Below are 24,519 nucleotides of genomic sequence, written 5' to 3' on the forward strand. Positions count from 1 at the left end.
TATGCTTCGTAACTTTTTTATTTTTTGAGAACTAACGTTAATTTTGGAGAACTATCGAGAACTAACGAAGAACTAACGATTGGTATATAGATATAGGCATTTATAGTAAAAAAACTGTTCCCGCTGGAAATTGTACAATTGTGAAGTTAGCGTACCCACTTTTTATGCTTCGTAACTTTTTTATTTTTTGAGAACTAACGTTAATTTTGGAGAACTATCGAGAACTAACGAAGAACTAACGATTGGTATATAGATATAGGTACTTATAGTAAAAAAACTGTGCCCGCTGGAAATTCTATAATTGTGAAGTGTGCGTACCCACTTTGTATGCCTCTTAACCTTTTTATTTTTTGAGAACTAACGTAAATATTGGAGAACTATCGAGAACTAACGAAGAACTAACGATTGGTATATAGATATAGGCATTTATAGTAAAAAAACTGTGCCCGCTGGAAATTCTATAACTGTGAAGTTGGCGTACCCACTTTTTATGCTTCGTAACTTTTTTATTTTTTGAGAACTAACGTTAATTTTGGAGAACTATCGAGAACTAACGAAGAACTAACGATTGGTATATAGATATAGGCATTTATAGTAAAAAAACTGTGCCCGCTGGAAATTCTATAACTGTGAAGTTGGCGTACCCACTTTTTATGCTTCGTAACTTTTTTATTTTTTGAGAACTAACGTTAATTTTGGAGAACTATCGAGAACTAACGAAGAACTAACGATTGGTATATAGATATAGGCATTTATAGTAAAAAAACTGTTCCCGCTGGAAATTGTACAATTGTGAAGTTAGCGTACCCACTTTGTATGCCTCATAACTTTTTTATTTTTTGAGAACTAACGAAAAAATTTGGGAACTATCGAGGACTAACGAAGAACTAACGATTGGTATATAGATGTAAACATTTCTCCTCAGAAAACGGCGCGTGCTAGAACCCGGAAGTGTGAAGTTAGCGTACCCACTTATAATCGGCTATAACTTTTTTATTTTTTGAGAACTAACGAAAAAATTTGGGAGCTATCGAGAACTAACGATGAACTAACGATTGGTATGATCAAAAGTGGATACGCTAATATGGGTACGCCAACTTCACGGACCTGCTCAGAGGTAAGGAATCAGGTTCAAAACCCATCTGGGCAAAAACAATTTTGTCTAGGTTTTTCAAAATTTGTTTTTTTATGAACTTTAATCAATTAAACTCAACTGATAATAATTGTGCTTTTCATTCTAAATCTTTATTATTTTGGGTTTTTATGTTTAGGCCCCATGGGATGGTAGGAAGTGAAATATTATATACATTTTTATTTAATATTATCCACTAAAATATATTATTGGAACATATTTTTTAAATATTTAATACATTTTAAAATATTATATAAAAGGGTCATTAATACAAACTTTTGATATATAAAATAGATTTTAAACATATTGCTACTTGGGAAGTAGCTATTTGGTACCATAGGTGGCACGGTAATACCTAAGTCCGGGACCGGATTTACTTTTTCATTTTGATGTCCCCAGAGGCCAAAAACACCATTCATTCCAATTTTTGTATACAGTAGATGTATATATATAGAGTTATATATGTGTCCGTGAACGCGATAACTCGAGTAATTTTTATCGGATTTTGATAAAATTTGGTTTAAAGGTGTAAGGCAGGATACTACTAGGGAAGTAGCTATTTGGTACCGTAGGTGGCACGGTAAGACCTAAGTCCGGGACCGATTTACTTTTTTATTTTGATGTCCCAAGAGGCCAAAAACACCATTCGTTCCAATTTTTATATACCGTAGATGTATATATATATAGAGCTATAAATGTGTCCGTGAACGCGATAACTCGAGTAATTTTTGTCCGATTTTGATGAAATTTGGTTTAAAGGTGTAAGGCGGGATACACTTGAATGTGTTTACGAACCAGCATGATCCGACTATGAAACGGGGTTTTGCGGGAGTTTTTATGGGTCAAAAATTGTTTTTTCTCATTTTTGACCCTTAAAACACAAAATTTTCCCATTTCTCTTTAGCCTTTTTTAAAGAGCTTAAAAAAGAAATATTAGAATATCTTAAGTGTTTTTGTATGGTTATTGGTAGTGAAGAAAATTAAAAAAATTGTAAATTTAAAATTCCCATGTTATTCTTATGGAGAATATTGTAAAATGTTAGTTTGCTTGTTAATGGATATATTTTGATCAAACTTGGCAAATTTATTTATTTTATACTAAGCTGTTAATATTTTACTAAAAACCACACTTTATTAGTTTCTTTGTAGCAGCAAACCAAGGTACTCGTTAAACCTAATGTTTATTTTATTTTAATTGAAAATCAATTCAGACAAATGGAAATTTGCTTAGTGAGCAGGAGACGGGGTATTTAAAATGTTTTGAACTTTCAAGATTCAGCTTTTTTAAAGTCTGGTGATGAATATTTTCAGCAAAGACAAAAAAAAACTCCTTGTCAAAAATGAACTGATCAGTATTGTCACTACTGTATACAGGTTTTCTTAACTTGAATAATTTTAGTCAAAGAAGATTAAAACCTCCTGTGGACAAAACCACTAAAACATGTTGTTGCTCCTTTAGATTAACAAATTATGTATTTATTAGCAATATTATCATAATAACAGGCTCTCTGCTGGATTGAACTTTGGAAACCCCAACCATATCAACCTCTTGTTAGATGCACTTGGGTTTTTGCCATAAGCCTCATACAAACAGTAACTTATTCCTTGTCCCTTCAACTCCTTAGTTACATGTTTACAACGTAAAAGCTTTAATCTCTAACTGAAAATTACATAAGACAGAAAGGGTCAGTTCAAAGGCTAATCCGTTTATCAGTGTCCATAAAATCCAAAAAAACAACAGTGAGTCGCTCCCGATCACAATGGCAAACATTTAAATACTAGTTGTGTTGTTGTGTTCCAAAGTGACAGAGGTAGTTGGAATAAACAATTTACCCTGTTATGGTAAATTGTAACAATGTGAGTATAATTTATATTGTATGATTATTGTAAATCCTGGAAGGATACTGTTTCATTTAATAGATTTAAATCTAAAATGTCTTCTTTGCAACTAAAGCAGTTCAATAAATGTGTTGTACTCTAATAATAATGGGCAGTTTGATTTATAACAGTTTAATTTCGTAATTAAACTGTTTTGTTATAGATATAGATTAAAATGAAAAACTATTAAAAAGTGGTTGTTCAGATTTGGAATTTAATAACATTTATTTATTTCTTAGATACTTATCAGTGTTTGATGCATAATCAAGTTTGATATATTAGATAGGTTAGGCACATTGTAGAACATTATATAATTTACAATTGATTAATGAGTTAAATTAATACATCAATTCCAAATTCTTAACTGTTAATTGAACTATTTTGGTTTTATTTTAAAGGAATACTGTTGAGTATTATATAATTGACTATAATTATTGTATTCTATGGATATGATCATTGCCTGTCCCAGTTTGCAAATATTTGCCAGAAGTCACCAATATATATATATATATATTTAGAAATAAAAAAGTTTTAAAATTGCCTGTCCATTTCTGTAATTTAAATTTAAAAATAGTTAAGTAACTAAATATTCTGTTAATTAAATTATTTGTTTATTAGTTTGAAGAATTTTTAATTTTTGTTAATAAATATAATTATTGTAAAATTAAATAAACGGTATCAGCATTCTGACACATACTTTCTCCCATAAGTTTGTCAACCACCTTTATCATGTGTAAGCGGTGAGAGTAAATATACAGAAATGGGATTTGTAAAATTTTGTTCAGAATTTAAAGGACTATAACATACTAAATTTTTATCAAAATCGTTCAGGCCATTTTTGGGAAAATCCAATTTTTATGGGGTTTTATGGGAAAATAACATAATTTACAATAACTTTTTAACCGTAATTTTTACAGAAATGGGATTTGTACCATTTTGTTCAGAATATAAAGGACTATAACATACTAAATTTTTATCAAAATCGTTTGGGCCAATGTACTCGTATTTGAGGATGAGACTTTGTTCTGTCAATCATGCCAATTAATTGATTAGAAGATTTTTGGAAATCGAGACATGAAAAATACAGCCTACCATTATTTATAGGAGATAGATAATCAAACTGAATATAGGATCTACAAACAACATTAATAGGCATTATAATGTAGTATAAGCAATTTCTTTGCTAATTATTGCCGACTAAAAGCTAGTCAGCTTTTTATAATGCATACCGGTACCGATCAAGAAAATAGCACTCAATAAACTTGAACTAGCTACCTACCATGCATATTGTAAGAATGTTCAGTATTCAGGCAAGTAATTCAAACTAAGAATATTATTTAAGTTATAAACATAAGGATCGTAGTTTGATTTTATCAAATCAAATAAAGCATACCAGCTATAATGAAATGAATGTGGCTATCAGGAGGATAATTTTCAGATATACTTTTACAGTTTGCACTTTAATACAGAAATTGCAGTATTAAAGTGCTAAATCTTATGCTAATGCTTAAATTTGATAAATTTAAAAGAATAGTATCAAGTAATTTTTCCTTGATTGGACCTGTTTATAAAATGTTGTTAACATTTTACAATATAAAAGTATTGCAGAGTATATTAATAATAATCAAAATTACCGGGGCCTGTAATTAAAATGTAAAATTTCATGAGCGTTTTGGGTGTAAAGACAGCTATTAAAACCGAAAATAAGAAGTTAAAATGTGTGGCCTATAATGATTCAAATTAAGAAAAAAATCTACTTTTATTCATTATTTGAACTTGTTGACTCGAAAAACGTTATATATTTATTCTAAGCAGACAGATAGGTACATAGACTCCAGCTTATGTTAGAAAGTGTTTAACTTGGTCACTTGGTATTCACAGATGAAGGGTATACTAGCACTGTTGTACCTATGCAGTGTATGCAGTGGATCACGGATCCTAGTCTTCTATCCCGGGGTATCCGGAAGCCTCCTGCTCAGCTTCAACCCACTGTTCCAGGAGCTATCCCGGAGAGGGCATGAGCTCACAGTAGTCACCAAGATTCCTCTACGGGACGCAGATAAACATAACATAACACAGGTGGTTATCAAAAGAGAAAATAATGTAGAAGGTAAGTCTTAGAAAACAAGACATAATTGTTCCAAGTCCCAGTAAAATACTAACTGATAGGAATTTGTAAAATTATATAATTGTGAATAGTAAGTTTATCTGCTGTTTCTTCCGAAGATATTCTTTTTAATTCTTCTCATTTCCTTAATAAACTTTCCATTTTGTTTTGGGTTTTTGATTTTTTTAATTGAACTGTTTTTGATTTGATGTAATCCAAACTAGATCAAGATTGTAGTCACTGTTTTACATTTTATTACCGGTAATGCTTGTATAGAAGTGTTAAAAAACGATTTAACAATTACATTTATTTGTTAAAAATCTTTTTATTACTTTGTTATAAATGTTCAAAGAACAAATGATCCCTAACGTTTGATATTTGTAGCCCTGCACCATTGATGTATAAGCCCTGAATCTTTCCATCACTCAAATCTTCCATCAACTAACTATATTTCCTTTTTTTCAGTGTTCGAGGTTTTTAAGAAACTATCTTTTATACCCCGCATCATTTATGGATGGAAGGGTGTTATTTCCGATTGTGAAAAGCTATTTGAAATTCCTGAAATCAAAGAATTAATGAACGCTCACGATAAATATGACTTGTTTATCGGGTCCCCCTACTACTTTCTCGAGTGCTCCATAGCTCTAGCGCATCATTTGCGTCTTCCCGTCCTCAATATCTACTCGAATAGGTTTTCAATCCACGCAAGCCATCCTGGAGGTCACCCGAACCCTCTGGCTTATATATCGGAGCTACATCTACCCTTTGGCGACAACATGAACTTGTGGAAGCGTACAGTCAACGTCGTATTCAATACTGCCTACGCTGTGGGCCTTAGTGTTTACTATTTGCCTCCTATGGCTCGGGTGGTGCAGCGCTACTTTCCAGATGCTCCTCCACTACAGGACATGTTGAGTCGCATGCCTGTCTCCTTGGTCAACACCAACATCGCTATACATCATCCCCAGCCAACCCTTCCAGGGGTCATCCCTGTGGGAGGTCTGACAATCTCTGGAAACCAAAGTCTGCCGCAGGTAAAAGTGGTTGGTCTTGTAGTTATGGAATTGAGGACCTTTTCCGTTAATTTACTATTTAACGCTTCATAAATGTTCTGTTGCTCTAAAAACTGGATGGCAGTAAAAAAGTAGTGTTACACAAATGTAAAAGGTCTAAGACGGGACTATGGACAAGAAGTTTAAAGTCATAAGTATTAATCACAACAGGTGCATCATATTATGAAGAAACTTCCAAGTAGATTTCGGAGACTTAATGTTGAAGTCTTAGAATCGTTAACAAGGAAGGCTTCAAAGTAAAGTGATAATAGTGTTGCATAGTAGAAGATGTTAATGAGAAAAAATTGCAATGAAACTAAGATCTTTACAATCTTTTGTATTTGATAACCAGTGACATTTATTTTTTTATTAAGGAAAAGGTCCCAATTCTCCTAACTGATTATGTTATGTCTAAAGCTGGGTTTTCCTAGGCACGGAAGCGGAATGCGGAGTGTGGTGTCTGCTCTTCTCATGTCTTTAAGTCATTTAATGGTATTGTTTTCCAAGAAGCAGGTCGAGCGGACTGCCATTGAAATCACTCCTCCGCTCTCCACTCACCACGTTCCGCGCTCCACTTCCTAGCCTAGGAAAAAACCATCTGAACATTGACCACCATACTGAATAGATGTCAAGGTGTAGAAAATGAATGTACCCATCTTTAATCAAAGTATGACAAGGATGGAGATAAAAATTTTAAGTTCTAAAGAATTGGTGTAAATACCTACATTTATGCGATCAATGTTTTGCTAAATTGCAACCGGTTTGGACTCACATAGGAGTCATCGTCGGGCCAGTACAGATGTCTTCTCGCTTCACTCGAACGACGACCTTCGAATGAAGCGAGAAGACAGTACAAGATCTGTACTGGCCCGACGATGACTCCTATATGTGAGTTGAAACCGGTTGCAATTTAACAAAACATTGATCCCATAAATGCAGGTATTTACACCAATTCTTTAGTATTTCAATGCGATCAGGAGGCTAAAATTCAATATAATGAAAATTTAAGTCATATTAACTTTTTAATTCATGTTGTAATTTTACTATCAATAGAATTAGTACTGCACTGTGAATGATAAATCATCCAATTTTATAGTAGTAAAAGAACGATGATTTAGAGAAGTCATGGATGATTCGGTCTGGATCGTACAGTAAATTTTTGATGCTCATGATTTGTAACCACCTTGGTGGCACATAATTACTGGACTGTGGATGATAATTGAAAAAGGAATTTTGGCAATTATTATTGTTTGAACCCCTCCATGGAAAACTGGTAATTGGGATATCAACGTTTTAACAATGAATAAATAAACGATTATAATACAAGTCTCAAAATAGAACAAGTACCGGCAACAAATGAGATGTTCTTAAACCATTCTTGGCTATACTTTATCTGACAAACTATTGCAGGACCTACAAGCGTGGATGGATGAGAGTGATGAAGGAGTGATTCTATTCAGCCTCGGAAGCAATCTCAAGGTGTCCTCCTTGGAATATGTGAAACTGAAAGAGATTTTAGAAACTTTTGCTCGATTGCCGCAAAGGGTGCTGATGAAATGGGAGGGAGAAAAACTTCCTGGGAAGCCCGACAACGTTCGCTCACAGAAGTGGATTCCTCAAGCTGCTGTGTTAGGTGGGTTGTGCTTGGGAGATAATCCTGTCATTTTTAAACTAGAATTGGTTCTCAATAATTAAACACTTACTTCCACACACTCGGCAATTTGATACATGTTGGTTCTACACACTAGGCCATTTGACACATGTTGGTTCTAAAAACTCGGCAATTTGACACATATGTTGGTTCTAAACACTCGGCAATTTGACACTTGTTTATCCATACAGCAAGGCAACAAGTATGTACACTTCATTATCTGTTTTTTCTAGAGACCCAGTAATCCAAAGTTTGTTAGTCTGACACAATTTGCCCGCAGTAAGTGTCATATCAGCCAATGTCTAAACAGTTATGGACATTCATTTAATTAAAATTCATAAACTTAATTTTTAAACCCCAATAGTTGAAGAACAAAAGCTTCATAAGAAGGCAATCAAACTTAACTTTTCTCAGTTTATAAGTTAGTTTTAATATTTTTGGTTCAAATCTGACACCCTTTTAGTTATGTTTCTGTGTCAGATTTTCAAAAAGGCAAATTACGTATTGGCAGAAGCTCCTGTACAAGACAATTCCAACAAATTATTTTAGTACCTACATTATTATTCAATGAGGTTTTCCCATCTTCATCTTCCAGATCTTTAACCAAGTAGGTATTCATCACTTCACTCCCAGGCAGTAGTAGTTTTAGCAAAGATAAACAACAATCCTTCTCCTGTTGGAACAAGACTACACTGAAAGTAATCAAGGCCTGTTTAATTAACATCCGGGAGTCTTTTTTTAGTTTGTTATTGATCTGAAATGTTTTCAAAATAAAAACTTTGATATTTTTAACCGATCTTAGAGAAAATGCTATAGTTAAGTTAATATTATGTAATCACTAGCTGACCCGGCGAACTTCGTATCGCCTAAGTTATAGGTTTCCCCTAAGACAGACCGATGGAAAGAAAGTACCGTTACGTTTAATTTTCAAGATGATCTCGTTCGCATCGCTCAATCACGTCCTGGTTGAAGTTCGTTCGCTACGCTCACTCACCTTTGGGTTGGAGTTCGTTCGCTACGCTCACTCACCTTTAGGTTGGAGCTCGTTCGCTGCGCTCACTTGCCTTCAGGTTGGAGCTCGTTCGCTGCGCTCACTTGCCTTCAGGTTAGCTCGTTCGCTACGCTAACTCGCCTCCAGGTTGAAGTTCGTTCGCTACGCTCACTCACCTTTTGGTTGCAAATTAGCTGTTGTCATAAATGTAAAAGAAATAATAGTGCTGCACCCTGTTGGTAATCCTTGTAACTTTAATGCTATTGAACATCATAGAACAGAACCAACTTGTTTAATTGAAACAGCTGTTAAGATTCATTAATTCCATTTCTCATAAGGTTAACATGGGAAACTCCAGAGCCACTGGGGCGGAGCCCTTTTAAGAATTTCGAAACGGGAAATAGTTTACGTCCGATTCGCATACCTACAGAATTTACACACCAAATTTCATAACGATCGGTGAAGTCGTTCCGGAGGAGTTTGCAGACAAACACTGTGACACAAGAATTTTATATATTAGATTGACTGGAATACTTATGTAGATATCAAAATGGACAAGTTTTTTCCTCAGAGATGACATAGTTGAATAAACCACTCACAGGAGGGTGCATTTTTCTATCCCTCCCTTTAGTTTTGGCTACTGTGATTATAATTATATAAGCCCACTCATCTCCATGCATACTATAAGTCCTTTCAGTCTGGATTGTCTAAAACAGTTGGTGTATTCAACATTAAACAGTAATTTATATCACAGTTTGTCAGAGACCCAATTCAACTACATATTGATTTTAAAACGTTTTTATTAGCTCGCTTTCTTGTCCGGTACAAATTTTGCAATCAATTTTATACTAACTTCCCGATGAGCTAGAGACTTCAAACTTGAAACATAGCTCACAAATGGATGACAATGCAATATTATATAATTTGATTTTCATATTTCCCTTAGGCTACACCCCATGGGCTTGTTTTTATTAGCTCGCTTTCCTACAAATTTTGATATCAATTTTAAACAAAGTTCCCGATGAGCTAGAGACTTGAAACTTGAAACATAGCTCACAAATGGATGACAATGCAATAGTATATAATTTAATTTTCATATTTACTTTAGGCTACGCCCCATGGGCTTCCAAATTAAAATTTATTTTTAATTTAAGTCAGCTGTAAATACTTAAATTTGACAGTTCGAAGAGCTGAGGTAACAGGTTCTGCTCCCGAGATATTCTAAAAATATAAAACAAGTAGATAAATCATCTGATTACAGATAATAAGGTTTTAGTTATGTATTAACAGGCCATATAAAATAAATTTAACATATTTACACATTAAAGACTAAAAATTAGAAAATAATTTATAAATAAAAATACTTTTTAAAATTGTCACGTTTTTAAACACACTAAAAAGTATAAAATAATTCATAAATATGTTGAGAGAATAAATACTTGTAAGAATTAAAAGGAAAAACGTGGGGCGCATGCAATAGATCATAATACAGTAGTTCAATAGGTTAAGTTAATTGTAAACTAGCATGTCTACTACTAACCAAACAGTAAAGCACAAATCATGAAATTAACCCTAAAATAATATAAACAAAATTTCGTCGATACTAACGCTAAGTGTCACCAGACACGAACTAGACACGAAAAACGAGCTTCAAAATTTACAATGGGATGAGAAGTCTACTTGTGGTTTGTTAGTCTATGGTCTAAGGTAGTGTTAGTAATTGACTGTGTATTGTACACAGCACACAAGCACTGTCGGCTGTTCATGACTCACGGAGGGCTGCACAGCTGGGAGGAGGCTGTGTACTTTGGTGTTCCTCTGCTCGGATTGTTGCCTGTATTCTTTGACCAGGAGCACAACCTGGATGAGATGCAAGGCCGAGGCCAAGGGCTTTACTTCTCCGGCCCTTGGTCACCTGGACACCTACATGCTGCCATCCAGGAAGTTCTACTAAATCCTAAGTAATAATTAGGATTATAAAAATCCGCGTTATGTCTCTTGGACTCCTGTTATGACGAGCTTACCTGTGTTTGTAGTCCAAAATTAATCAAAGGTTATTTTTTATTGAAGTCACTTCGATTTCAAGCAATTTAGTATTTAAAACGCCCTTTCATTTTTAGAACAACTCTTTTAATTTTTTTAGCTTGTAAAAGAGGTTAAAACTCAGATTGAAGCATTGTTTGACGTTCATGTCAATGTTTCACCTCCATCTTATATTTCAACTCCCTTAAAAAGTCATAAAAAAGCAGATTGTCATCTACAATTTTTAAAAATATCTAAAAGCTTGTAAACACAGGCATGCCTCTTTTATTCCCCTGGTCATAACTGTACATATGTGGAATTGTCATAAATTAATACCAAACTTTTTTGAGAATCAAGAATCTTATTCATTATTAAGAAAATGGTGATCAGTAAAAAAAATTGAGGAAGGATCTGGTAATCCATTTTTTTAATTATTTCTTCTTTCCAAATTATTGTTAACTCCTAATTTTACTCTAATGTTTCTTTAAGATAAAACTGCATACACCATAAAAAAAAACTATTCATCGTTTCTAGATATAAAGAAAACCTGCAGAAGGCTTCAAAAGTGTTAAAGGACCAGCCGATGCGTCCTCTAGATACTGCTGTTTTTTGGACAGAGTATGTGATCAGACACCGAGGAGCTACTCATCTACAGAGCTCCTACTCTACGATTCCCTGGTACCAGGTCAGTGATTCCTGCCCTCTTTGTTTTTGAAGAAATCAAAATCACTTTATTCATTTGTTCATTTGTACATACATACGTACAAGAATAGTGTCATAAAATCAAGTAAAAATCATAAAAAAAACTGAGATAGTTTATCCATAGAACAGCAATAGTTAACAGTATATAACTAACTGTTAAATACTAGTTAGTTATTTACAACTAACTTCAATTGTAAACAATTGAAGTTAGTTGACAACTTTGGTACCGGTTGTCACCTATAGGTATCGAAAACCGATACCTATAGGTAATCGGCGGCTCCAATCCCATGTTAGAGTTGTAGCTAGTGTTAGAGACAAGTAATGTAGGCCTACATGAAAATTTACATGTAGTGTCTAATGAATATGTTGACATTAGTCGAGTGTTAAAAAACAAGACTACAAGATCGCCCCACTCATCCTACACTATTCTCCATTCATACTTGGCTTAAAATACCTACATTCGTATGGTTGCCATTTCAAAGGAAATTATTAAAGTAAAGTTAAGTATTAAAGTAATGAGCTACTGGTACTCAGGGCCGTGTTAAGGATCAGTGGAGCCCTGGGCAAACCCAAAAGCAGCGCCCCCATTTTATCCTTGTGTGGGCAGGCGGTGGCCTTTGGCGCCCCTGGGCATATGCCCAGTCTGCCCATTTATAAAAGTGGGCCTGCCGGTACTGACAGTGTGCGCTGCTGTAAATACTGTTTTCTTTCTGATGAACAAACTATATCTTATTATGCCAAACTAAAACTATTTTTTGTTGCTCTTCTACACCATTGGCATTCAATGAACATTTACCTATAGCACCTTACACAGTGGTGTATTCGTAAATTTTCTATTGTGAACACACTCACTATCGTCTTGGAAGAAACTTAGGTCCCCTATTAAAATATAGGGTTATTGTAAAAAGCAGAATTCCCACCCCACTATATACGACCGATATTACACGACTTCAATAATTGAGCAACTAATAAACATCCCTCAATGGAATATTGTTTTTATCTGTCTTAATTACTATTCTGTTTCAGCTGATCTGCTTGGACGTTATATCAGTGATCATCGTATTCTTATCTCTCGTCCTGTGGATAGTTTGTACTGTTCTGAGAGCTCTGAGACAGTGTATAGTTGACTATGAATATACCATCTTCAACAAAATTCTGCGATTGTGTTACAAAGTTAAAAAAACTAATAAATAATTTGTATAATTGTAAAAACTAAGTATAGCGTAAGTAAGTACCCAAGATAATCTACTTAATTTAATTACTTAGCCCATAAACTTTATTAATTGTTTTCTTGTGTACATGGTGACAACACTTGTAGTAACATTGTTTAAACAGTTATTTTATTTCACTTAATGTCCATGGCACATATGAACAGTATGACACGCTTACCTCAACAGTCCTTTTTTATTCAATGAAGAAACAATCAATGCCGTTATAAGTTTTGTCATATTTATGTATTGGTTTGACCGTTGGTATAAATAAATAAATAAATAAATAAGAATAGGAGTAAAATATATTGAAATGCCACTTTAGAAGTTTGCAGCAATAATATCAGTAACGTGATATTGAAATAATCCTTTGAACTCCAAAGACTGATATATCACAAGCTGTATTGGAGTCAGTGGCTCAGTCGGTAGCGTCACAGACTTCGGGTTAAAGGCAGGGACAGGGATCACTGCCACTACTTTTAATCAGGACAGTTCACCTTTGTACTGGACCGGATCACCCCTTGCTTTGCTGGATATGTTCCACGCATAGGTCCATAGTGTATGTGGATAGGCAAATGCAAAATTAAGAGTCAACCTCTTAAAAAAAATAAAATAAAAAATAATCAAACTCCACTTTCAACTACCTGAGCAAGTAAAACTCAACAAAAACTGATAAGATTCATATACTGTAAACCTTAAAGTCAAGTTCACAATTCCTGTGCTTGGGATTTTTGCTTATCCTTTTTGTGGTTCCTGAAAATTAGTTTCAAAAATATTTGGAATTTTGTGTTTATAGGATGAGGAACAATATGACAAAAGTAGGCATATTTTAATCACTGGAATGGTTCATGGAATTCAAAAGGTTAACTTTACTTTGTAATATCTATATTTACTTTTATTAGAAGCTTATCTCAACCTCAGGAAATCTTCAGTGAAAACCTGCTTTCAGAAGGAAAATTCAAGAAAATAAGTTCTTAGACGTTGCCATATTATTACTTCGTTTTGTTTAACAATGTATGTAACTGCAAACATAAGTAAGAACTGCTGCTACAAACAATCCAAAGTACAGTAGTGGAGTACTTAACCAGTACTTTGAGTGCCTACCAGAAACTTAAACATGTCCTGTGATCTCTGTAATAAAACTTGTACATTTCACACTTCCTTTTGAGGCAAAGGTGACAGAACAAGAGCATTCTTTGAAGGTGTTTTATTGTACAGTTGTAAAGGTAAAAACACATTCACTAATTTACAAATATATACAAGTTCTTATGACTAATTACTGATACAGCAACTTTGGTGACTTTTTAAGTACTTACTAAAGTTGTCTATGATAACAATGTAACTACAAAATGTATTTCTAATGTACAGTAAAAAAATGCATACATCGTAAACAATTTAAAAAGATAATTTACCTCAAATTGATATAGGTAAGTTGTTCAGACATACATTTTGGCTTTACTTATGTCCCTAAAAAATTAAAACTTATTAATTACAAACAATATTCAGATAAAATTATACAAAATTATAACACAATAATTAAAGTAGGTATAGTTCAATTTTATACAAGTCTATTCACAAACTCAATATTCAAATCAGTTAGTTATACATATCCATCACATATGAAGATCCATGTCAGTTGTTCACATTAATGTTAATAACAAGCACACTATTCTTATGTAATAAATAGAACATATGCACCGAGACATGCAGCCTGTTGACTATAGATAAATATAATGTAAAGGATTCCTGCACAATAAATTTATTGTAACGTTCTATTTCACCGACTGATCTTTTCAATGCTTGAAGGTTTTACAATACTATAATGTAAATTAAAGCTATTCAAAATAAATAATTGACTAACTATTGCTATATGGTAACTTTGAAGTAAGATTTGTGCTTCAATAAATAAAAAGAAAACAGTATAAAATCATTGGAACTATCAAGAGTGCTTCTCTTCCCTCCCCTCACCACAAAAACATTACTTTCTGAATACCGGTCTACCGAAAATCTTATATGAGGTCATGCGCAACGGAATTTATAAGTTATTTTCAAAAACTGACACATATTAAACTTTAACTAAGACTGAAAGACACAGCATATATGAATGCAATGTTTAGTATAGTACTGTGAGATAACAAAGAAAGACAATTAGGTGTTCTTACAAATCTTCTTAGGTGGTGTGCACATGAGTGATATTGTCATTTACATTTGTTTATCTGTTACAGCAGTAGATTATATGGTGAGCATAAATATATTGGCTATTTTATTTTTTGTTTTAGTTCTCAATAAACACCGGTATCAACATGTTTACATCGTTCTATTGAAATGTGGATAAAAATCATATTTCTGATGGTAAATTGTAACTTTTAATTTCATGCAAATATTGTACCATTACTAATAGTAAAGTTTAGACCTCTGATCAGTAGGTATAAATTGCATAGCCTAATCTCGGCAAGGCAAGTTAGATATCTCCACATCTTAAAATTGATCTTTTGCTTGATGTTGTCTGTTAGGTATCTGTCAAATCATCAATCTAGTCTACACAACATAAATCACTTAACATAATATTGTTATCACTGTGAGCATTTCAGGCCTGGAGACTTATTTTTGAAACTGAAGTGTGTGAGTAAGTGAGCGTAAGTTGACAGTGGCTTGAATAGCAAAATATTTATGGATTATTCTAAGTTTACCACACCTCAGGGGTGCCCACAAGGGGGGGCTGTGACGCAGACTGCGTCATTGAAATTTTAGGGGGGGGGGGTTGCAAAAATTCAAATGGGGGGGGCTAAAGTTAATTGAAACAGTGTTTAACGTGACGACAATCAAAAATATATTACGAAATTTCCAGATGGAAAGTAGATTAATTAATAACAATATTTATATTATTGAATTCAATTAGTTAAAATAGGATTTTAGGATAGTTTAGGATTCATGTAGGAAGTTATTATTCAAGATTATCAAGACGTGAGATCTAAGAGGGAGCGCACGGGATGACTCAACTGCTGTGATAGATAAAAGATTACGTGTGACAGACACGTCCAGCTACACCGCGACTCAGCACAGAACGCTTTGTTGACATAAAGCTCGTTAAAATACAAACAAGTAGCATAGGCTACAATACTTTACACTATTGTGTAGATACTCGATTACCTGAGTTAATAGGGAGGGGGGTAATGAAAAATACGGTTGATCCAATATAGTATAAAAAGAGATGACAAACCCATTAAAACGCTGTAAACAGCCATTAACGTCATGATTTGCATTTTTGTAAACGAAATTCAATATTGCACAATCATTATTTATTGTGCAATTACATTATTATTATACATTTAAAATCATTTATTTTGGTTCAGTGTTCAGTTGTACAAACGGCAACGTTTAAAATTATAGCTAACTCAAACTCAACCAATAATAACTAGCCAAACACGGCATTGCTATAGATAACGTAAATATTAAAGGAACCTTTAGAAAGTGTTATAAGCTACTGCTCATGATAGACAGATAGGCTACCGATAGGTGCTGTATCACAGCATATGAATTTGATAGATAAGTTAAAAAAAAGTGTAAAATTATATTTAGAGATAATAAAAACCCTTTAAAAAAAGAATGTAACTAGAACAGTCTTGTTATTCTTTTTCTTTGTTCTTCTGTTCTTTATTAGGTTTCTCTTCAATTCATACACAAATTCAACAAGTCGCCATATTTTTAGGCCTACTCATTGCCCAATCACAACCTTACTAAAGTTACCATGGTTACTAATCACTCAATCACTAAGCATTATATCGTCATCATTCCCCAGCTGTTGTATCTGAAATCTGTTATAACATAGCGCACAGCAGACAGAAGTGTAAAACGGAGCAGACGATTGTTGGCGCAAGCGTTGTTTCCATTTCATTTTCATCAAATGAGCTGTGATGTTTCCAAAGGGAGGGAGAGGGGGTCGTTATATCAAGAGAAAGACGCTGACAATTCGTTAAGCATATTTTACAAACGCTATATAGATATTCTGGCAATTAAAAATTCCTTAAATTGAGGTGACCTATAAAGCTCTAATTTTTTTATATAGAAAGATAAGTTTTCCAGTCCTGTACAACACTGATTCGCGGTCTTTTCCAGGTAATCAAAATTCAAATACAACTTGATACACACAGAATCTCCGGTTCCCGACCTGGATGATAGCTAGTTATTTAATTTATGAGCCAGCGCTCGGAGTGTACGGTTGCCCTGCCGGTCGGTCAGATGCCACTGATAAGGTATTGATAAGCTATTCCTGCTCATTTAATGTTTATGTTTTTGGCTTCCTAAATTCAACTCTTTTAAGTATTATCTTGTTAAATAAATTCCGTTCTCAGTGCGTCCTTCATTTAAGTGTTTTATATAGTTTTTGTTCGGTGTTGCTAAATAAAATGTCTGAAAAGTGTAAGAGCTGCCAAAAAAACATCACAAATCGGCATCCTAAAGTGCAGTGCAAGGATTGTTTATTATATTTTCATGGATCTTGTGTAAATATATCAAAAGAAGATGCAGAATTCATGCAAAAAGAAAAGCAAATATGGAGATGTGATGGTTGTAGTAAGGAGCGAAGAAAAAGTATGCAGGTCGAATCAAAACTTGAAGAAAATAAGCCAGACATCCAAGATGTTATCAACCTACTCAAGGAACTAAGACAAGAAAATAAAGACCAAATAAAGAACCTGGAAACCGAACTTGGTAAATCGGTTGAAAATTGCCATGAAACCATTGAGGACCTAAGGAAAACAGTTCAAAAACAGACTGAGTCTTTAAATAAATTTGAAAAAATGTTTGATTCTTTGTTTGAAGAAAATAAAAAACTACACCTACGCATAAAGGAACTTGAGTGGCGTGAAGATGAGTCAAACCAGTATTCTCGTATAAATTGTATCGAGATAAATGGAATACCCGAGATTGAGAAAGAAGATGTTTTAGAAGTGGTAAAAAGTGTTGGAAGAAGCTTAGACGTAGCATTAACGGAAGAGTCAGTGGATGCGTGTCACAGACTTGGACCTAAGCACAGAAGTGGAATCCAGCCCCGAGGTATAATAGTTAAGTTTACCAGAAGAATCAAAAAGGAAGAGTTCCTAAAGCAGAGAAGAGTTAAGCGCGATCTCAATACACATGACGTTGGCTATGTTGATCATCCTGCTGAAATTGTCTACATTAATGAAAGTTTGACCAAAGCAAGACGTGAAGTTTACAAGGAAGTCCGAACTCTAAAGAAAACTTATAAATACAGCTACGTATGGGTGAGAGGTGGAACGATCCTCGTACGACCAACGGAAGGCGCTAGAATAATTGCAGTCACTACAATGGAGGACTTGGAGAAGCTACCAAGACATGCCCCTGAACCTGCGCCAGCGTCGCCGAATTCATCTGAATCTCAGGATGCGGCCTCCTCCGAACAGTAAACAGTATTATTTTCTTGGTGTTACTTTATGTCTTTTGTGTCTTTGGTCTTTTATTCAGAAATGGAAGTGCAATTGTACATTGAGGTTTAATCATTCAAATGAATAGTATTAGTTTTAGCGAATTTCCCTATAGGGAAGTAGCTATTACCGTAGGTGGCACGGTAAGACCTAGACCCGGGACCGATTTACTTTTTCATTTTGATGTCCCCAGAGGCCAAAAACACCATTCGTTCAAATTTTTATATATGTATATATATATATATATATATATATATATATATATATATATACGTCCGTGAACGCGATAACTTAAGTAATTTTTGTCCGATTTTGATGAAATTTGGTTTAAAGGTGTAAAGCGGGATAAACTTGAATGAGTTCGCGAACTAGCACGATCGGACCATGGGAACGGGGCTTTACGGGGGGTTTTATGGGGTAAAAATTGGTTTTTCTCACTTTTGACCCTCAAAATACAAAATTTCCCGATTTCTCTTTAGACCTTTTTAAAGAGCTTAAAAAAGCAAATAATTTAGTATATAAAAGTATTTTTGTTCGATTATTAGTAACGGAGAAAAATAAAAAAATGGAAATTTAAAATTCCCATGTTATTCTTATGGAGAATATTGTCAAATGTTGTAGTTTGCTTGTTTATGGATAAATTTTGATCAAACTTGGCAAATTTATTTATTTTGTACTAAGCTATCAATATTTTACTCAAAAACACACTTTATTAGTTTCCTCGTAGCAGCAAACCTAGGAACTCGTTAAACCTAATGTTATTAAAATATATTTAACTGAAAATCAATTCAGACAAATGGAAATTCGCTTAGTCGGCAGGTTTGCTGCGGCGGGGGTATTAATAATCTTTGTTCAAATGATATCGTAGTGTTACAGCAAAACATTCGTAGCTTAAGGAAAAATTTTGATTCTTTTGTCTCGGAATTACATTCCATTGATCAAATGCCAGATATTATAATTTTAACAGAGATTTGGATTGATACAAGCGAGGTTAATTTCTACAGCCTACCTAATTATTCAATGTTTGTAAAATGTAACTCTAATCAAAGATCAGGTGGAGTAGTTGTATTTGTGACTGATAAGATAACAGCTATCCAGTTGGACAGCACAAATATGATAACAGCTGATTGTGTGCATTTAAAAATATCCTTAATCGCCAATAATTCCTTTGAAATCTTGGCGATTTATAGATTACATGAATTCGCCGCGGACAATTTCGTTGATGAATTAGATACAATACTAGCATTAATTAAAACCGCTAACTTAATGATAAATGGAGATATTAATATTAACATTATTGATAAATCAATTTTATGTGATAAATACTTAATTAGAATGGCCAGTCATGGTCTTAAGTCACTAATCAATGAGCCCACCAGGGTTACAAAGCTAACAAAAACATGTATTGACCATGTCTTTTTACGAAGTAAACTTAACAGTAATTTCATTTGTGAAGCCCAAGTAATCAAAACATCTATAACCGATCATTGGTCAACTGTAGCTTGTATGAGGTACAATAAACCGGTTCAAGTTAAGGAAAATAGTAAAACCAAACAATTTTCAAAACTGGACATTGTACATTTGAAAACAGTTGTAAGCAAAACAGATTGGAGTTCGGCCTTTTCAACAAATTCAGCTTCGACTTCCTTTGATTATTTTTCACATAAACTACAACATTGCATTAATGAGTCCTATAAAATTATAAACATAAAATCAAACTTTAAAAACCCTTGGATGAATGCAACTATAAAACATAATATTAAAATTAAAAACAAACTTTATAGAGATTTCTTGAAAAAACCAAATGACTCAACATTAGAACAGAGATACAAACATTTTAAGAATTTAGTTATAAATCAAATAAGATATGCGAAAAATAAGTACTTTTCAGACCAGTTAGAAAATAACATGAAAAATAGTAAAAACCAATGGAATTTGATAAAAGAGTTAACAGGTGCAAAGCATAAAGGTAGTACCCCAATTGTACTAAAAAATGAAATCGGGCAATTGATTGACAACCCCGATGAGGTTACGAATACCTTAAATAACTTTTTTTGCTCAGTGGCTGGTGACTTGAGGAACAAAATCTTGTTCGATAAGGCAAACATCAATCGTGTATTTGACCCTTACAGGAATACCTTTGAAAGGACCTCAACTAAAGATTCAATTTTTCTTTATCCAACGTGCGAGGAGGAAATAATGAAAATTATAAATTCATTAAATGATAACAAAGCACCAGGTTATGACAATTTAACTCCTAATATAATAAAAACTATAGCTAATTCCATTGTACATGTTTTAGCCTACATTTTTAATTTAAGCTTAGCAGCTGGGGAATTTCCAGTTAAATTGAAAAAAGCAGTCGTTACACCTTTATATAAAAAGAATGATAGATATAATCCAAGTAATTATCGACCAATAGCCCTCTTACCAATTTTCTCAAAAATACTCGAAAAAATAGTAAAAGTTAGGTTGGTAAATTTTTTAACTAAGCATCAATTCTTTAGCAAAAAGCAATTTGGATTCCAAAGCAAATTAAACACTTGTTCTGCTCTTATTGAGTATATGTCGGATATTTACACAAATGTTAATAATGGTAAAGTCTGTGGAGGTATTTTCGTAGACCTGATGAAGGCATTCGATATGGTAGACCATGGAATTCTGTTGGAAAGGATGTATCATGCTGGAATAAGGGGAGTTGCTCTAAAATGGTTCCGTTCCTACCTGTCAGGTCGAAGCCAAACCACAAGGGCAAATAATTGTGTTAGTGAGGAAGGTCGGGTAAAACTTGGCATACCACAAGGCTCAGTTTTGTCCGGCCCCTTGTTTCTGATTTTTATCAATGACCTTTGTAACGGCAAATTTAAAGGTAATTTAGTTGCTTTCGCTGACGATACAGCTCTGTCATACGAGGCAAACTCATTATGTGAGTTAAATACTAAAATGCAACATGACGTGAATGCTCTGAGGTGGTGGTTTACATCAAATTTAATGGTCATGAGCCCAAAAACCAAATATATCATATTCAACCTAACAAAACATACACACTTTGCAAAATCCCTGAAATATCACAACGTAACATGCCCTACAAGTTTTAACATTTGTAACTGTCAAGACCTTGAGCAAGTAGGAAGCATAAAGTATTTAGGCTTATACGTGGACAGCCAACTTAATTGGAAAGAACATATTTCATACTTAAAACTAAAATTAGTAAAATACATCCGTATATTCTACATGCTCAGAAGCGTATGTTATATACAGCTTCTTAGATCAATTTATTTCGCATTCATAAATTCAAAAATTGAATATGGCATAGAAATCTGGGGTGGGACATATTTTACCACATTAAAACCAATAATCACACTACAAAAAGCCTTCGTCAGAATAATACTAAACGAAACAAAAACCAAACCTTCTCTACCTCTTTTCCAAAGTTTAAACATTTTGCCCTTTAGAAACTTATACGTTTTTAAGGTTTTAAGAATTTTTTTTAATAGATGTGATACAAACAGAATGAACCAGGGCAATATCACATTAAGGAACGTGGGTAAAATGTATGTTCCGCGACCCAATTTATCCCATTTCAAAAAATATTTTTTGTACTTAGCACCAACGTTTTATAATCTACTTCCAAACTATATTAAAGAGTGTAAAAACAAGAACCAATTCAATAAAATTATACGTAACTACTTACTTAACCATAATGACATTAATCAATTTTTTACTACTCTAATATAAAGACATAGTGTTTTCTTTTGATAGTTATAGTCTTAGTGATAGTTTGTTAAACAATGCCTAATACTTTAATAAGACGTAAGAATTAAGGAAGATTTTTAATATTGTTTCATGTGAAGAAGCCACGTTTATGTTATTTTTAAATATTGTGTAGTATAACTGTGGTACTGATCCGGCCAGGCACTCTCTACCCTACTACTGAGTTTGTGTAAGATTCAAAAATATTAGATCCCGCACAGGTTTATAACCTCAGGGCTTTATTGCTCTATGATTCTCTTATTATTATATCCCATGTTTTAAACAGTTAAGGTTTAAAAATTTTTGTGTAAGTTCATAGGCATATTTGTATAAATATTATAACCAGAATTGTGTTTAATACTATTGTGATTGTTTACAATAACTGTATATTATGTACATTGAGCAATAAAGAATTTTTCTATTCTATTCTATTCTAAAAAAAAAATTTAATTTACAGTTACATATTACCCGTGATAAATCAAACCCGTTATGCAAGCCAAAGCCACACGGTTATTAATCTCACTTATGGTTTTGAATTTGCTTACAAACGTGATCAGAAATGGTTAGGGCCTACACAGTATTTGTAAACAACATTTATGTAAACATTTCAGTGACAGCTAGAAAAAGGAATCTTTATCAAAACAGCTGTTCGTAATTTCATATATGACGTGTTCTCTTATATTATGATAGATTATTAGTATTTAATAAATGACGTATGTAGTAAACATGGAGAAAAACTAGAAAAATCACACCAAATTGGGTTTTTGATCGTCCGTAATAGATTATTAGTATTTAATAAATGACGTATGTAGTAAACATGGAGAAAAACTAGAAAAATCACACCAAATTGGGTTTTTGATCGTCCGTTATTTTATTTCCAAAATAGTGAGGCCATATTTTAATGGCTAAGGACACTCTCGCCAATCCTGTGAATACAATTAAACCATTAGAATCATAATGGGTAATCTTAGTTTTTTTAGAGTAGACTGCGTAAGATGCCTTCCGGGCCATGGCAGCCGAACATAAATTGAGATAACGTAAAATAACCCAAAACGAGCTGTTGGCCCGTCCTACGTACGGGAATCGAGTAGTCCATTAAAATTGTATATAGTGTGTCTATTACTAATTCAAGCATAGTTTAATCAACTCAAGATTTATAGTAAAGAAAAAGCTGCCAAGATGAATTAAAACATGTTTTCATTGTTATTTTCCCAACTTTTCATAAAAATGTCGAGTAGTAAAATAATTTTCATAAGCTTTCTTTTGAAGATTCGTGAGCTTTGATTAGTATACAGCAATGGTTATAGAATCTTACTTATTTCCTATAATCAATGACAAAATCACAGAGTAAATAAACTAACCTAATAGTTTTATAGAATATTTTTATATCCATCCAGCTGGTAGTTATAACAAATTATATTGCACTAAAACAAACTAAATATTTTAAAGACTGCTCAAAAAATAAATTAGAACATCTAGTATTTTATTATGTGTATTTAAATAAACTCTCATTCTCTTACCGAATAAATGAACGTATCAATGATTGAAAGCATTACACATATTAAAAATAAGTCAATTCTACGTATGTCATTTCATTTTCATTCAAAGGCTGAATTTGTGTCGAAAACGCTGAATGTTTACAGCTGTTGCAAATGATATTATGTCAAAAGCTAGAGTAGAATGTTAGCGTCGGCTGCTAGACTTTTTAAAATTTTAAACTAAATTACTAAAAAACTGAAACCCTAAACTAAAATTATGGCTTCGACATTCCCTAGTTCTCAAAATTATCTTTTCCTACAGTCACCCGACAAAGTTGGCTTCCCTGTACTGTTTATAGTACAGAAAGCTGCTAATTGCTGCATATTTATACTTTGCCGTACGGTTTATACTTTGCCGCACGGTTTATACTTTGCCGCACATCAGGATTCCAACCAAACAACACAAAACAGCGTGGTTTTATTATGCACGTAATCCGTGTACGCTTGGAAATAGGTTGGCAACACTTAAAGATAATAATACTATGAACAGCTGATTGACTATTATAACTACGATTTAACCTGTCATTTCGTGTTTATAGTTTTGGTATTTCTGAACTTTCTGGACTTTTCTTTTAAACGTTTTTAAAACATTCCTACGGTCTTAATAAACAAGAAAATACCTTTAAAGCATTTTTTTTAGGCGCGGAAACCACTTCAAATTACAAAAACATACGGAACTATATTCTCAAAAGACGGAGCACATTTCTTGCCGAGGAAAAATAGCGGAGTGATACGGACCACGGGTACTACTTTCTCCAGGGCACCATTTGTGTAATTGTGTTGCTAGCTGAACCTAAAAACGTGTTGTATAGTGTTTGAAAGACTAATTATTTATGTTTTATAGTGACTGTAGGAAAAATATAATGTGTAACACGAGTGAAAAAGGCCTTTGCTGCACTCGAGATCATTCCGCACTCGCCTGCGGCTCGTGCGTAAACATTGCTCTCGTGTGCAGCAAAGTGCCACTTTCACCACTAGTTACACAAATAACTATTCTTTCAACACAAAAATCATGAAAATTCGTCAAAGTGGTTGATTCAG

The 24,519-nt window shown here is 33.5% G+C and overlaps 1 protein-coding gene across 1 annotated transcript; it reads left to right on the forward strand.

The window, feature by feature from the left end:
• The first annotated feature begins 2,632 nt into the window (after window positions 1-2,632).
• On the forward strand, window positions 2,633-12,871 carry LOC128992253 (UDP-glycosyltransferase UGT4-like). The gene is made up of 7 exons (XM_054415733.1): window positions 2,633-2,989; window positions 4,892-5,120; window positions 5,583-6,151; window positions 7,580-7,802; window positions 10,553-10,772; window positions 11,368-11,518; window positions 12,562-12,871. Exons 1-7 carry the CDS (start codon window positions 2,972-2,974, stop codon window positions 12,727-12,729), a joined length of 1,578 nt encoding a protein of 525 aa, XP_054271708.1. The 5' UTR covers window positions 2,633-2,971; the 3' UTR covers window positions 12,730-12,871.
• Window positions 12,872-24,519: the final 11,648 nt, after the last annotated feature.

The sequence above is a fragment of the Macrosteles quadrilineatus genome, unplaced genomic scaffold (assembly GCF_028750875.1).
Source record: "Macrosteles quadrilineatus isolate MER2022 unplaced genomic scaffold, UCM_ALF_1.0 Scaffold_4__1_contigs__length_99947679, whole genome shotgun sequence".
Classification (NCBI taxonomy): domain Eukaryota; kingdom Metazoa; phylum Arthropoda; class Insecta; order Hemiptera; family Cicadellidae; genus Macrosteles; species Macrosteles quadrilineatus.

What these genes read in the sequence shown, in the direction of transcription:
- LOC128992253 (XM_054415733.1), top strand. An exon ending in GAAACCAAAGTCTGCCGCAG is followed by an intron (nt 6,152 to 7,579) that starts GTAAAAGTGGTT and finishes AAACTATTGCAG; the next exon opens with GACCTACAAGCGTGGATGGA. An exon ending in CTACGATTCCCTGGTACCAG is followed by an intron (nt 11,519 to 12,561) that starts GTCAGTGATTCC and finishes ATTCTGTTTCAG; the next exon opens with CTGATCTGCTTGGACGTTAT.